The sequence below is a fragment of the Heptranchias perlo genome, chromosome 10 (genome assembly GCF_035084215.1).
Source record: "Heptranchias perlo isolate sHepPer1 chromosome 10, sHepPer1.hap1, whole genome shotgun sequence".
Classification (NCBI taxonomy): Eukaryota; Metazoa; Chordata; class Chondrichthyes; order Hexanchiformes; family Hexanchidae; genus Heptranchias; species Heptranchias perlo.
Window position 1 is genome coordinate 42,636,048 of NC_090334.1, and position 14,241 is coordinate 42,650,288.

Here is a 14,241-nt window from a genome sequence, read left to right on the forward strand (position 1 = left end):
AGATGGATAGATTTTTGGACTGTAGGGGAATCAAGGGGTATGGGGATCGGGCGGGAAAGTGGAGTTGAGGTCGAAGATCAGCCATGATCTGATTGAATGGTGGAGCAGGCTTGAGGGGCCTTACGGCCTACTCCTGCTCCTATTTCTTATGTTCCTATAAATAGTACCTGAATTGTACATACGGAATCTATTTTTTGAACAAAATGTTTGAACTCAACAGGGTTCTCATCTCACAGTGTCGCCATTATAATATGCTTTCTACCCCTTTCACGTTCACAGGTAAACGGCTGGTTAGTGGAAGTTCAGACAAAACTGCCCGGGTGTGGGATCTGTTCACTGCAAGTTGTCTGCATGTACTGGATAGTCATACAGATGCTGTCACATGTGTTTGCATTAAGGTAGAATAATTTTTGTAGAATAGTTATACAAATACAAAAAGTAACTGTGCGCTTTAATTCCTTCCAAAGTATTTACATTTTTGTTTGTTTTTCATGGAGGTGATGTTACAATTTAAAACAGATGATATAAAAAACAGTTGTAGTGATGTCAACGTAATCACTCTGCAATCCGTGCATCAACTTAGATCCTATTTAAAATTCAACAACCCATATCGTTTATAATGTTAATTGCTTACCTAATGTGATATAATCAGAACACTCGATGATGAGCTAATCTGTATCCCACTCATGTTGTTAAAATTCTCCCATATCTTTGTTGCTCATGAGTTAGCAGGTTGCCCAGTCAGAAGATGTAAATCAAATTTCATCCTCTATGTATCCCTTGTTCCTATGTCACATTGGGGTTGAATTTTGGCAGGGGTTCTCCTGTTTGTTTGTTGTAACTTTGACAGACAATCCATGGAAATTCTGGAAAAACAGCAAAAATGTCTATGCTGTTTCTCCTTGGTTTCTGTAGATCTTCCCCCAAAGTTATAGTGGATAATCAGGAGAATCCTTGTGGAAATTAATGGCTGTCACCTCAATCTTGAAAATGGCATTGCATAAAATATTTTTTTAAAAATTACAGCTATTTTAGTGTAATTGATGATATAAGAAATGCCTGAGTAATTTAAAGGTTATAATTCAATTCCAAGGCTCAGCGGACAATCACAAACTACTTCATTGGGTTCATCCAGTTTATAACACCATCTAAACCATGTGATTGAGTTACAGCTTTTTAACTCAGTCTTGTGTTTCGAGTATTATACCTGTTAATTTTAGATTATAGGTCATATCATTACAGAAGTGAACTGGATCCAATTTGATCCGACCTTGTAATTAATCTCGATTTTTTTCATGTTACTCACAAAGACTGCTGAGCTGCACTGGCCTGGGTTTACTTCCTAAAGTAATCCCAGTTTGCCTCAAATGGGCCACAGAGTCTTGAAGCAGGATTTGACAACTAAAAACACAGGGTTAACTTCAGGGTAATGGCAGTGAGGCCTGTCTTGTTCAGGTAATGGTTATAGTATTAGACTAGCAACTCTAATGGTTCAAATCTCACCATAGCAAATCTTAAATTGAATTCAATAAATGTGGTAATTTGTGAACTGATACCAGAAAAAAATTACCATGAAAGCTGCTGTTTTGTCATAAAATCGCCAACTGGTTCACAAATATCCATTAGGAAAGGAAAGCTGCCCCCCTGCATGTGGCTCTAGTCCTCACTATGTGGTTGACCCTTAATGCTCTCTGAAGTGACCTATCAAGCCACTTAGTTATAAAAATATCACTTATCAAGAAAAAAGCCCACCACCACCTTCTCGGCGCAACAAGGGATGAGCAATAAGTGCCGTTTATTCAGTGTCACCCACATCTCAAAAAAAATATTAAAAAAGATAGAATCAAAACTGGTTTGAATCTGTCAAAACTATTGTTGTGAAAATTATAGAAAACTACATAAGGACTGTTTGTGAAAAGCTTCAAACCAGTTCTGGGTTTGCAAATCTAAATTTTTGTTTCCCTGGATTTTCTTCCAAGATGATGAAATCTCTTGAATAGAAATGACCACATTTCCAAAAACATATTTGATAGGGACTGGGTGTCACTGTAACTTGGCACACAGTTGCCTTCTGGTGCCTAGGTTCTAGCCCAGATTTATGGAAATTTGGAAAATCTGCCAATCATTTGGGTCCTACATGAAGTGAGTTTATGTGCTCTCAGTCCCACAACACAAAACTGCTGATAATTAAATATAAATTGGCAGTCTCTTTCAGATATACCATCAGGGTGTCAAAAGTGGAACAATTCACGTGGTAAATTTCTGAGGTTGGGGTTAAGGCATATTGATAGGACAAAGTATAAGGAGTTTTACTATAGCTTTTGGTTCATGTTATCCATGACCTAGAGTGCTTGATAATGACACTGGGTGGCACTGCCAAAACTGGAAAAATAGTCCATCGCTAAAATGCCTTTAAAAAAACTTACATGATCCGACAGATTTTGAGTCTGTGCTGTAATTACTAATAGTGTAAGAAGCTATAAAGTAAAATTTCTGTTTTTCAGCATGAAGTCATTGTAACAGGTTGCGCTGACAGCTTGATTCGAATTTTCCAAACGGAAACTGGGACTTGTCTGCGAGCACTGATGGGTCACAACTCAGGAATTGATCATCTCTGTTTTGATGGAACAAAGGTGGTCAGTGCCAGCTCGGATAGGTAAAACTCAGATTCTACAGGTAGCACATTCACTTCTGAAGTGATAGTTCAATAATTGAATATTTTTAATACAAGAATATTGTCTAAAGACCTATCCATAATTGATGATGGGATAAAATGTAATATTCTTTTATGACTTACTTTCTTCATGCCATGCACCTATCTGAGAGCACACTATCAACAAAACCACTCTGTCACTTACTATTATTGTGGGTGCTTTAGAAAGCCTCAAGCTCACTAGCCTCCCATTTTTCCATCTTCCTCTGTAGAGAAGCTTGACCTCTTCTTGGTATTTCCTACAAGGCGACATGATTGAGATCAGGAACTCACTGCGTAGGGAATTACACACACAAACCCACAACCTGTCACTCCATGGAACATGATGTGGAGATGCCGGTGATGGACTGGGGTTGACAATTGTAAACAATTTCACAACACCAAGTTATAGTCCAACAAATTTATTTTAAATTCCACAAGCTTTCGGAGGCTTCCTCCTTCCTCAGGTGAATGGTGTGGTTTTCCACACCATTCACCTGAGGAAGGAGGAAGCCTCCGAAAGCTTGTGGAATTTAAAATAAATTCCATGGAACATGACATTGGAACTTGAATATTATGTTTCATCTTGCCACCCTATAAAATCTGGTATGTTTTTAAATTTGATGGTAAACTGACTTTTTTTCACCCCTTTTCACTCTCTTGACTCTCTCAACCATGCATCAAATGTGTGCAAGGGGACAGAGGGCAGGCAAACTGATGCCATTTCAAAGTGGCTACTAGGAAACGCAACAAAGCAGTCTATTGTGATTCTCTCTGAGTTTTCCCTTCTTTTCTGTGAGCAAGCATCTAAGTTCTGCTTAACACCTGCTATAGATAACATGCCTGACATTAGGAACTCAGCAGTGTGGGAAGTCAGAATTGTGTACCTGTAGTCCGTCCATTGTTCCATGTCTTGCTTTGTTGCTTTTTTTTCCCTCCCTCTTTTTACCAGTTTTCTCTCCTTTCTTTGTCTCCTGAAGGTGTTGATTTGTACTGGGGTATGGTTCCAAGGGTGCTAGGTGTTTTCTGGCACCTCATCCTTGTGGCCATTCTTCATGTTTGTGCTTGGTCAGTGATTGTTGCCAAATTATTCTACTGAAGGGAATAGCACAGCTGAGCTAGATCTTATCCACACAGACCTATGTACATGTGTGTGCGCGCAGACGCTCACAAGCACACTTCCAAACAGCTTCATTATACAGCTATCAGGAGCAGGAACTCTGGCTAATTCTCCCTTCTTGGTCCAGCGGCACTGAAGCCAGTATAGCACTGTACCCCAGTCAGTTAAATTAGCACAGATCAGAGATCAAACCCAACGGCTTCCTGATCTATATGTCTCGGGTACTCACTGCTGTAACCAGTTAAGTCATTGGGGGAACAGTGCCTTGGCACCTTATTGATCACTATGCAATATTCTCAAAAAAACAAGGGCCCTGATATTTATGGGGAGGCGGGAGGGAGCGGGGGACCGTGTTGACGGGGGAGTGGATCCTGGGAACGCGAAGGTCTTGCCAAATTTAATGGCAGAACCTCATTATCATTTTTTATAATATTTTTTATTTGACAGGCTGGCCGGTTGCCGGGCGGGAAAGCCTGCGGTAGAAGGCCGCAGCCGGAGAACACGGCGGACGGTCCCCAGCAATCGGGAAAGATCACTGATGATGGGGGGGTGTCAGACCAGCAATCGGGAGGGAGGGAAAGATGGTGGATTGAAGGGGGTCTCGGGCCGGCAAAGGGAGGGAGAGAGGAATTGCAGGGCATGAGGGGGTGGTCGGACCGGCAGTTGGGAGGGATGGATGATAGATGCATGGGCAGAATGGGGAAGGGGGCAGCAGATTGCGGCGCAGAAAGCTTGGGATCGCGGGGTTGTGGGGGGTCGGTCGGTCGCGGGGCAGTAAGCTTGGGATCGCGGGTTGGTGGGGGGGGGGGGGTCAGCTGATCACGGGACAGAAGGCTCGGGATTGTGGGTTTGGAGGGAGGGGTCGGCCGATTCCAGGACAGAAGGCTCGGGATCGCAGGTTTGGAGGGAGGGTGTCAGCCAATCGTGGCAGTGAGGAGAGGCCTCGATCGGCAGAAGGTTTTCTTGGGGGTCCAGAGGGAGCACTCCTGCTCATCCTGGCTCACAAGCAGTGCTGGAAAAGCACTTACTTGCTTTTTTTTTTATTCGTTTATGAGATGTGGGCATCGCTGGCAAGGCCAGCATTTATTGCCCATCCTTAATTGCCCTTGAGAAGGTGGTGGTGAGCCGCCGCCTTGAACCGCTGCAGTCCATGTGGGGAAGGTTCTCCCACAGTGCTGTTAGGTAGGGAGTTCCAGGATTTTGACCCAGCGACGATGAAGGAACGGCGATGTATTTCCAAGTTGGGATGATGTGTGACTGGGAGGGGAACGTGCAGGTGGTGTTGTTCCCATGCGCCTGCTGCCCTTGTCCTTCTAGGTGGTAGAGGTCGCGGGTTTGGGAGGTGCTGTCGAAGAAGCCTTGGCGAGTTGCTGCAGTGCATCCTGTGGATGATACACACTGCAGCCATGGTGTGCCGGTGGTGAAGGGAGTGAATGTTTAGGGTGGTGGATGGGATGCCAATCAAGCGGGCTGCTTTGTCCTGGATGGTGTCGAACTGCTTGAGTGTTGTTGAAGCTTACTTGCCTGATCTAGCTGCTCCTGGCTCCATTCAGCCATTGGGTTTCCTGAGCCCTAGGAAATCCGGCCGGCCAGGGTTAAATTTAAATCAGGCTCTCAATTGCATTGTAGAATCATGTTTCAAGATTTTTTATTTTTAACTCCCCACCCCGCATGTTGTCGTGGGGGTGGGGGATAATATCAACCCCTAAATATTCTACAATTGAGATTAGTGCAAATGTAAATGACATCAAGAAAAAATTATCAGTTTGAATTAAAAGGCAGTTTATTAGGACTGAATTTTGGCAAGAAATATTTGTCTGGTATTAGTAATTTTATGTTAATATGTGACACGTCTATAAATCAATGCTAGTTTAACCCATCTGCCCTTGTAAATCAGAACTCTTCGAGTTTGGTCAATTCAGGATGGCCGATGTAGGAACATTCTCCGAGGTCATGAAGATGAGATCCAGGTAATGTTATTACCTACGTAGTTAACTTCTACGGCTCACTTTTACGTTCAATTCATGATGACCAATAACTGTTTAACAAAAAGGTCTCGTTGCTTTGTATACCACTTTCTCTTTCAAATACTGTTATTATCAGTTAACATTAGGTTAAATTTCCAGCTTCAGGTTTCTGTCAGGTAACCCTCTGGGAGCATACATTGGAAATTGGGGCACAGCGCTGCATATGTCTGAATTTTCATTGTGCATCCCAGTAGACAAGGCTCCCCACTGGCAGTACAAAATTAGAAAATTGCCCCTATTGTCTATTGATATAGGAAGGAAAGTCGACAGCCTTTCTGTTCAAGATTATTTAAACAGTGAGTATAACTATTAATATCTTTTTTAAACCAAAAAAGTCAAACAGTTGTGTCAAATGATATTTTTAAAATCTTTCTGTTTAAGCCATCACATCTCTGGGTTTTGGAGGAGTTACTGAGCCTCATAGTTGGTGGAGCTGTCAACCCATTAAAATGAATAGGCTAACATTGGCATGATGATTGGAAACCCTAGGCCATAATTTTTAATCTAGTCTACATCGTGATCATGTCATTTTAACTATGGAGCCAATTCATCGATACCTGAAAAAATAGAGCCAAGATTGCTGCACTCCTGCGATCATTCACGCAAATAGAGAGGGGAACTGACCGCCACATTCTGCAAGGTTAGCTTATTATAATTTGAATTTGCTCCCTGCTTGTTTTCCCTGAGCGCAGGGAACGTAATGAACCGAAGGGGGCAGGGAATCTTAAAGGCTGCTGTGCCATTTTAACATCACTGGTTGCTTTGGCTGCATTGAAAAGCAGCTATGGATGATCAGCATGGGCACATGGGTAGAACTGCCCCCTTCAATGATGTCAGTTCGGATGATCAAATTTCTAAAGGCCAGAGCAGGAAATCCGAGCAACATCTATTTTATACAGGTGAGCAGTGCTTAAAAAATGAACAGATGAGAAAAGTTGCTGATTTTGGTGTGGGACCAATTTACATACAAAAATTGCTAAAATTAATCAGTGTAATAAGGCGTGTACACTCAGGTGTCGGAAAATTTTGAAAAATCTTTTTACTGAATTTGGTGCCTCATGAATTAGCTGTGTGCCCAATGCAGTGAGGCACCCATGCATTCTGAAAGCGTGCCTTGTTGAATCAGCACTTATGGATATCCATTAAGTAATTCCTCCAAGTCAGTTACCCTAGTGTTGTCTTCAGCATTCATTATTTAACAAAAATAAGTAAAAAGTGTATTAAAGTTAATAATCTTTGTGGCTTATGAACTTTTTAAAAGTTGATTAGTTTTAATGTTTATAATAGGAAACATATTTCGAAACAATTGCGTTATTTATCTCTTCTGTGGAGATTTCATAATGACCATTATATAGTGACACAAATTTGAATTTCCATTAAATGGTCTATATAATATTTAAAATAAAAATCAATAATTTACATGATGTTTGTAATACTTTCAAATATGTTTAAATTGCACATATCATTTATATTTGCTTGAGATGGTACTAACCATTTGCTTACTAAATAGTACTTGACTATGAAGGAGCATCTAGTTGCTAGCACATCCTGGGACCACACAGTAAGAATGTGGAATATACAAAGAGGAATATGTACAGCTGTACTAAAAGGCCATACAGAAGGTAGACATTGAAATAAACACAAGAAAATGTTTGTAAAAGATTGCAATGTCTGTTTTCAAGATTATCTTTTAATCATACATCTGAGGCCAATTTTCCTCCCTCTGAACCCAAAGTGCGCTCTACCTGATCTAGTCTAAACCCACTATATTTCCGGGTTCAAGTCATTACCCTAGGCCTGTCCCTTGGCCAGTGCCTGCGCCCAACTGTTGCTGCAGAACTGAGAGGCATGCATCGGCGGTAATGGCCACTAGCTGCGGGACCTTCTGCCTACTATCCAAGAGGGGTAGACAGAAGGCCTCCAGTCCTGAAAACCCTTTGTTGTACCTGTTTAAAAAAAAAGGGCACTTACCTTTTTATGCCCTCCAAGTCCTTGCTGCCTGCCCATCAAAGATCCTGCAATCTAAGTTCCCTAATTGCCGAGTTGCCCCGCTTAAACTTCCACAAAGCTGAAGCTCAGGAAAAAAGTGCAAGCACTCTGCTTACCCTCAAGGGAAACCTTGCAAGTATAAGAGTAATGGAAAGGGGGTGAAGACCTGGAGTAATGTGTCTCTAGCCCTTTTTCCTTAGCTTTGCATCCAGGAAATAAGTGTTCCCTGGGCACAGAGCAGAAAAAAATCAGCCGCAGAATTTGTGAATCTTGCCTCTGAAATTTTGATGGTCTACCACCGATCCCCCTTCATAACTTTGGCAGGAGACCATCAGAAACCCCAAAGAAACATTGATCTCAGTTTTTATTTGTTTATGCCATTTTTCTGGAGTTTCCACCGGTCTCCTGGTGAAGTTACGGTGGGAAAACAGTGGTAGCCCGCAGAATTGCACGGTCCTTGTGCATTGAATTTTTTTTACTGCACCTGGCTGGATAGTACTTATTTATTGGTTATATTCCCATTTTCCATTTGATTTTTTCTTCACCTGTATTTCTCTTTCCCATTGATATCAGCAAAGTGCAGACCCATAGCTTGCAATTATGGGCTCAATTTTGAAATGGAACCGGGAAGGGGGCGGGGGGGGGGGGGGTCAATTTGAGGTTGGCAAACCCATTAGTACGGGGTTTCCCAGACGTCCTTACCATTTTGACGTAAAGACGTCTTTTATTTTCTTTTGTCGGTTTCCCGTCCGACTGACCGGCTGATTGACAGGCTGGTCTCAGTCAGACGGGAGACCAGTCAGGGAGAGGACGTCTGCAGGTAAGTCTTTGTTTGCATGGGGGGGGGGCGCGGGGGGATGGGTGGGCAAAGGGCACGGGTGGGCAAGGAGGTCCGCGATCGTTGAGGGGGAGGGGTGGGGGATTGGGGTCGGAGGATCAAGGTTGGGGAAGGATCATGGTCCAATGATTGGGATTGGGGGTCCGTGATCGGGGTGGGGGGGGGCGGGCGGCGGTGCGGCGGCGGTCGGTGCAGGTAGGCTTGTTGGGCCTGGGGGAAGCACTCCTGCTCCTCCAAGCCCACAAGCTGTGCCTTTCTAGGCACCTCCCTGCAGTTTCTGGCCTTCTCGCCTCCTTTCACCGGGTATAAAACAGAAGGCCCGGGAATCCCGGCTCCCAGGGTTGAAATCAGGAATTAGTTAAAAATGTAGGCCTATAGCCTCCTTGAAAGGTTTTAAGGCCCGACCTGCTTCCTGGGATGGGTTGGCCGCCTGCCTCTCATCCCGCCTCTAAAAACTGGAAATGGGCAGGTTGGGGGCAGGTCTGAAATGGTGGCAATTTTCAATGACCCTCGCCCCTAACCCACCTGTTTTTTACTTTTATTGGGCCCTATATGTCTGTGGGTGCTATAGTATGTTGATTTTAAATTTATGAATTTGTCTGAAATGTTTAGTGAAGTTTTATGACAGAATTGTTGTAATAACATGTTTCATGCACATTTATAAAATATTGTTTCTGAATAGAGAATATACATCAGTAATGCATTTGATAAACAAACCACTGGGTGGTGTCATCGTCATAGAGTCATAGAGTGATACAGCACGGATAGAGGCCCTTCGGCCCATCGTGTCCGCGCCGGCCATCAGCCCTGTCTACTCTAATCCCATATTCCAGCATTTGGTCCGTAGCCTTGTATGCTATGGCATTTCAAGTGCTCATCCAAATGCTTCTTGAATGTTGTGAGGGTTCCTGCCTCCACAACCCTTTCAGGCAGTGAGTTCCAGACTCCAACCACCCTCTGGGTGAAAAAGTTCTTTCTCAAATCCCCTCTAAACCTCCCGCCTTTTACCTTGAATCTATGTCCCCTTGTTATAGTACCCTCAACGAAGGGAAAAAGCTCCTTAGTATCCATCCTATCTGTGCCCCTCATAATTTTGTACACCTCAATCATGTCCCCCCTCAGCCTCCTCTGCTCCAAGGAAAACAAACCCAATCTTCCCAGTCTCTCTTCATAGCTGAAGCGCTCCAGCCCTGGTAACATCCTGGTGAATCTCCTCTGCACCCTCTCCAAAGCGATCACATCCTTCCTGTAGTGTGGCGACCAGAACTGCACACAGTACTCCAGCTGTGGCCTAACCAGTGTTTTATACATCATATGGCGGCATATGGGATTTGTACACCGATAATCCCACTTTAAACAATGTAAATGTGTCACCATACTGCCGTTTGCTGATTTAAAACATTAAAGGAAACATTTTTGTTACTGGTTTGTTTCTGTGATGTGGCTGAGATTTCCAAATTAGTAGAGCTGCTTTTTTTGGGCCTATGATGAGGACAGAAAAGGCCTTATAGTTTTTTACCACTTTGGGAAGCTATTTTTTCGCTCAACAATTGGTTTAAAAATGGCAGTGTAATGGGTTAGTGCATGAGAAATTAGTTTAAGCAAGTTTAATTTCATAGAGCCAATCAATAAACTAGAATGTATTGGTTTCTTTGTTTGTGTCATGGAGTTAAAAACCAAGCTAAATCATGGAAATTGGGCCAACTTATTTTAATACATAAACACACATCATTATCTGGGTCAGATAATCAATGTAGAGGCCAAGTCATTCAGTTCAGATAGAAGCATCTTGTATGATTTGTTTATGTACATCCTTGATTGGGAGCTCTTAAGAGGAGGGTGGGGGGAGGGGGGTAGCCCTGTTAATAAAGGATGAGATAAAAGCAGTAGTAAGAAAGGATCTTCACTCAGAAAATCAGGATGTAGAATCAGCATGGGTGGAGCTAAGAAATAACAAGGGGTAGAAAACACTGGTGGGAGTAGTTTATAGGCCCCCCTGACAGTAGTTATACCGTTGGACAGAGTATAAATCAGGAAATTAGAGGAGCATGTAACAAGGGTAATGCAATAATCATGGGGGACTTCAATCTTCATATAGACTGGTCAAACCAAATTGGCAAAAGTAGTTTGGAGGACGAGTTCATGGAATGCATTTGAGACAGTTTTCTAGAACAATATGTCAAGGAACCAACTAGGGAACAGTCTATTTTAGAACAGTCTAGTCTAGTATTGTGTAATGAGAAAGGATTAATTAGTAATCTCATAGTTAAGGATCCTGTGGGGGCAGAGTGATGATAATATGATAGAATTTCATATTGAGTTTAAGAGTGACGTAGTTAAGTCCGAAACTAGGGTCTTAAATTTAAACAAAGCCAATTATGTAGTTACGAGGGGCAAGTTGGCTAAGGTAGATTGGGAAATTAGATTAAAAGATATTACAGTAGATAAGCAACACGAACATTTAAAGAAATGATTCATAACTCTCAACGAATAAACATTTCCTGAAGGAATAAAAACTTCACAGGAAAAGTGATCCAACTGTTGCTAACTAGAGAAGTTAAGGATGGTATTAGATTAAAAGAAGAGGTTTACAATGTTGCCAAAAGAGTAGTGAGTCCAAGGTTTGGGAGGGTTTTAGAAATCAGTAAAGGATGACCAAGAAATTGATAAAGAGGGAGAGAATTGAATATGAGAGTAAACTAGCAAGAAATATTAAAACAGATTGTAAAAGCTTCTACAATTACCAAAAAAAGAGTAGTGAAAGTAAATGTGGGTCCCTTAGATGCTGAGACAGGAGAAATTATAATGTAGAATAAGGAAATGGCAGAGATGTTAAACAAATATTTTGTATCTGTCCTCACAGTAGAAGACACAAAAAACATATAAGTGGAAATAAGGGTCTAATGAGAGTGAGGAACCTAAAGTAATTAAGATTAGTAAAGAAAAAGGACTGGAGAAATTAATGGGACTAAAAGCCGACAAATCCCTGGGCCTGATGGCCTACATTCTAGGGTTTTAAAAGAGGTGGCTGCATTAGTTTTGATCTTCTAGAATTCCCTCGATTCTAGAATGGTCCCTGTGGATTGGAAGGTAGCAAATGTATCCCCGCTATTCAAGAAAGGAGGGAGAGAGAAAATAGGGAACTATAGACCAGTTAGCCTGACATCACTAGTAGGGAAAATGATAGAATCTATTATTAAGGACATTGTAACAGGGCACTTAGATACCATAATATGATTAGGCAAAATCAACATGGTTTGATGAAAGGGAAATTGTGTTTGACAAATCTATTAGTTTTTTGAGGGTGTAACTAGCAAGATAGATAAGGGGAAACCAGTGGATGTAGTACATTTGGATTTTCAAAAGGCATTCGATAAGGTGCCACACAAGAGGTTGTTACATAAGATTAGGGCTCATGGGATTGGGGGTAATATATTAACATCGATTGATGATTGGTTAACGTTCAGAAAAGATAGCAGGAATAAAGGGGTCATTTTCGGAGTGGAGATGGAGAATAATGTGGGGAAATGTGTAATTATCCATTTTGATAGGAAGAATAAAACAGCAGAATATTTTTTAAAAAGTGAGAAACTAAGAAATGTTGTTATTCAGAGGGATTTAGGTGTCCTTGTACACAAATCACAGAAAGTTAACAGGCAGGTACAGCAAGCAATTAGGAAGGCAAATGGTATGTTAACCTTTATTGCAAGGGGGTTGGAGTATAAGAGTAATGAGGTCTTGCTGCAATTATATAGGGCTCTGGTGAGACCACACATGGAGTACTGGGTACAGTTTTGGTCTCCTTACCCAGGGAAGGATATACTTGCTTTAGAGGGGGTGCAATGCAGGTTCATTAGATTGATTCCTGAGATGAGAGGGTTATTCTATGAAAAGAGATTGTGTAGAATGGGCTTATATTCTCTGGAGTTTAGAAGAATGAGAGGTGATCTCATTGAAACATATAAAATTCTTAGAGGGCTTGACAGGATAGATGCTGAGAGGCTGTTTCCCCTAGCTGAAGAGTCTAGAACTAGGGGTCGTAGTCTCAAGATAAGGAGTCGGCCATTTAGGACCGAGACGAGGAAAAATTTCTTTACTCAGTGGGTTGTGAATCTTTGGAATTCTGTACCTCAGAGGGCTGTGGCTGCTCAATTGTTGAGTATATTCAAGACTGAGATCGATAGATTTTTGGACACTAAGGGAATCAAGGGATATGGGGAAAGGGCGGGAAAGTGGAGTTGAGGTAGAAGATCAGCCATGATCTTAATGAATGGTGCAGCAGGCTTGATGGGCCATACAGCCTACTCCTGTTCCTATTTCTTATGAATGTAGTTAAATTTGCTTTGTCACAATCATTTTGGAAAAGTATTTCTCGGCCCATTTTGTGAAATTAAGTCATCCATCTGTAGCCATCAGACTGAGATAGATAAGCCAGAGGGACTCCATGCATGGTCAGCAAAAAAATGCTCATATTTAAATTTCAGATTTGCGCAGTTTACCAATTTGAGGAGAGATAGTTAAACTTATAACGAATGTTATACAGTGTTCCATTGCTACTGTTCACTTATCTATTTACTTTTTAATAACTATGTAACACATGCTATCCTGAATTGTGTGTATGTTTATACATTAGTACAAGCACAAATACCACCATTAGGATACAACCAGTAATCTAAATCTTCTCCCTTACTCTGTTACATATCTTGGTGCTTCGCATTGATACCAGATTGCATAATTATTTCTTGCTTCAATCTTTTCTAAATAAAATCTATTTGCTTGATAATCACCTGCAATTTTCATGGGGGTTCTTCTGATCTCCTGCTGTAACTTTGGCAGAAAATTGGCAGAAATCCTGGAGAATCGACATGAATGGCGAGAGATTGGGAGAACCCCCGAGGAAATTCTACCCAATATTATGAGCGCAAATGGTTTGTATAGTTCAGTCCACAGATGATGTAATCCATACTATTTTTCTAAAATAGAAGCTTGAATATTAAAAGCTGTTTAAAAAAAAATCAAAGACAAAGTGTGCAGTGTATTATAATTATTTTTACTGAGCGTGAATCTGTTTACAGTCTTGTTTGCATTTTCCTCTCTGCAGTTGTGAACTGCTGTCAGTTTGACTATCGGTATGTGGTGAGTGGAGGAGGGGATTGCTTAGTGCTTATCTGGTCAACAGACAGTGGAAAATTGCTGAATAAGTGTCACGGACACATGGGGGATGTGGTAAGTAGTTTGCACAAGGTGACAGAGACAGAAACCAAATGTGACAATAAAATATCTTTCCAGATGTAAAGACGCAGTAAAAGATACGTAACGATGAAACAAATGATGTAACACAGAGCTCCAGTTGAAGAGATAGCACTTCCCCATTTGGATGTGAAATGCTGTACTGAAATGGGCAGACACATGGCAGATGAAATTTAATGCAGCTAAGTGTGAAGTGATTCAGTTTGGTAGGAAGAATGAGGAGAGGCAATATAAACTAAATGGTACAATTTTAAAGGGGTGCAGTAACAGAGAGACCTGGGATTGTATATACACAAGTCTTTGAAGGTGGCAGGACAAGTTGAAA

At 41.7% G+C, this 14,241-nt stretch overlaps 1 protein-coding gene across 4 annotated transcripts in view; it reads left to right on the forward strand.

Moving 5' to 3' along the window:
- Positions 1-14,241, forward strand: part of LOC137326445 (F-box/WD repeat-containing protein 7-like) — a 51,173-nt gene that overhangs the window by 16,530 nt on the left and 20,402 nt on the right. For all 4 annotated transcript variants that reach the window (XR_010964196.1, XM_067991550.1, XM_067991551.1 and 1 more), the window contains 5 exons: positions 280-398; positions 2,505-2,656; positions 5,710-5,782; positions 7,350-7,461; positions 13,768-13,892. Coding sequence is in view for 3 of the 4 variants with exons in the window: in XM_067991550.1 (XP_067847651.1) it covers positions 280-398; positions 2,505-2,656; positions 5,710-5,782; positions 7,350-7,461; positions 13,768-13,892 (581 nt within the window). In the remaining variant the exon portion in view is untranslated. The remainder of the gene's footprint in view (positions 1-279; positions 399-2,504; positions 2,657-5,709; positions 5,783-7,349; positions 7,462-13,767; positions 13,893-14,241) is intronic.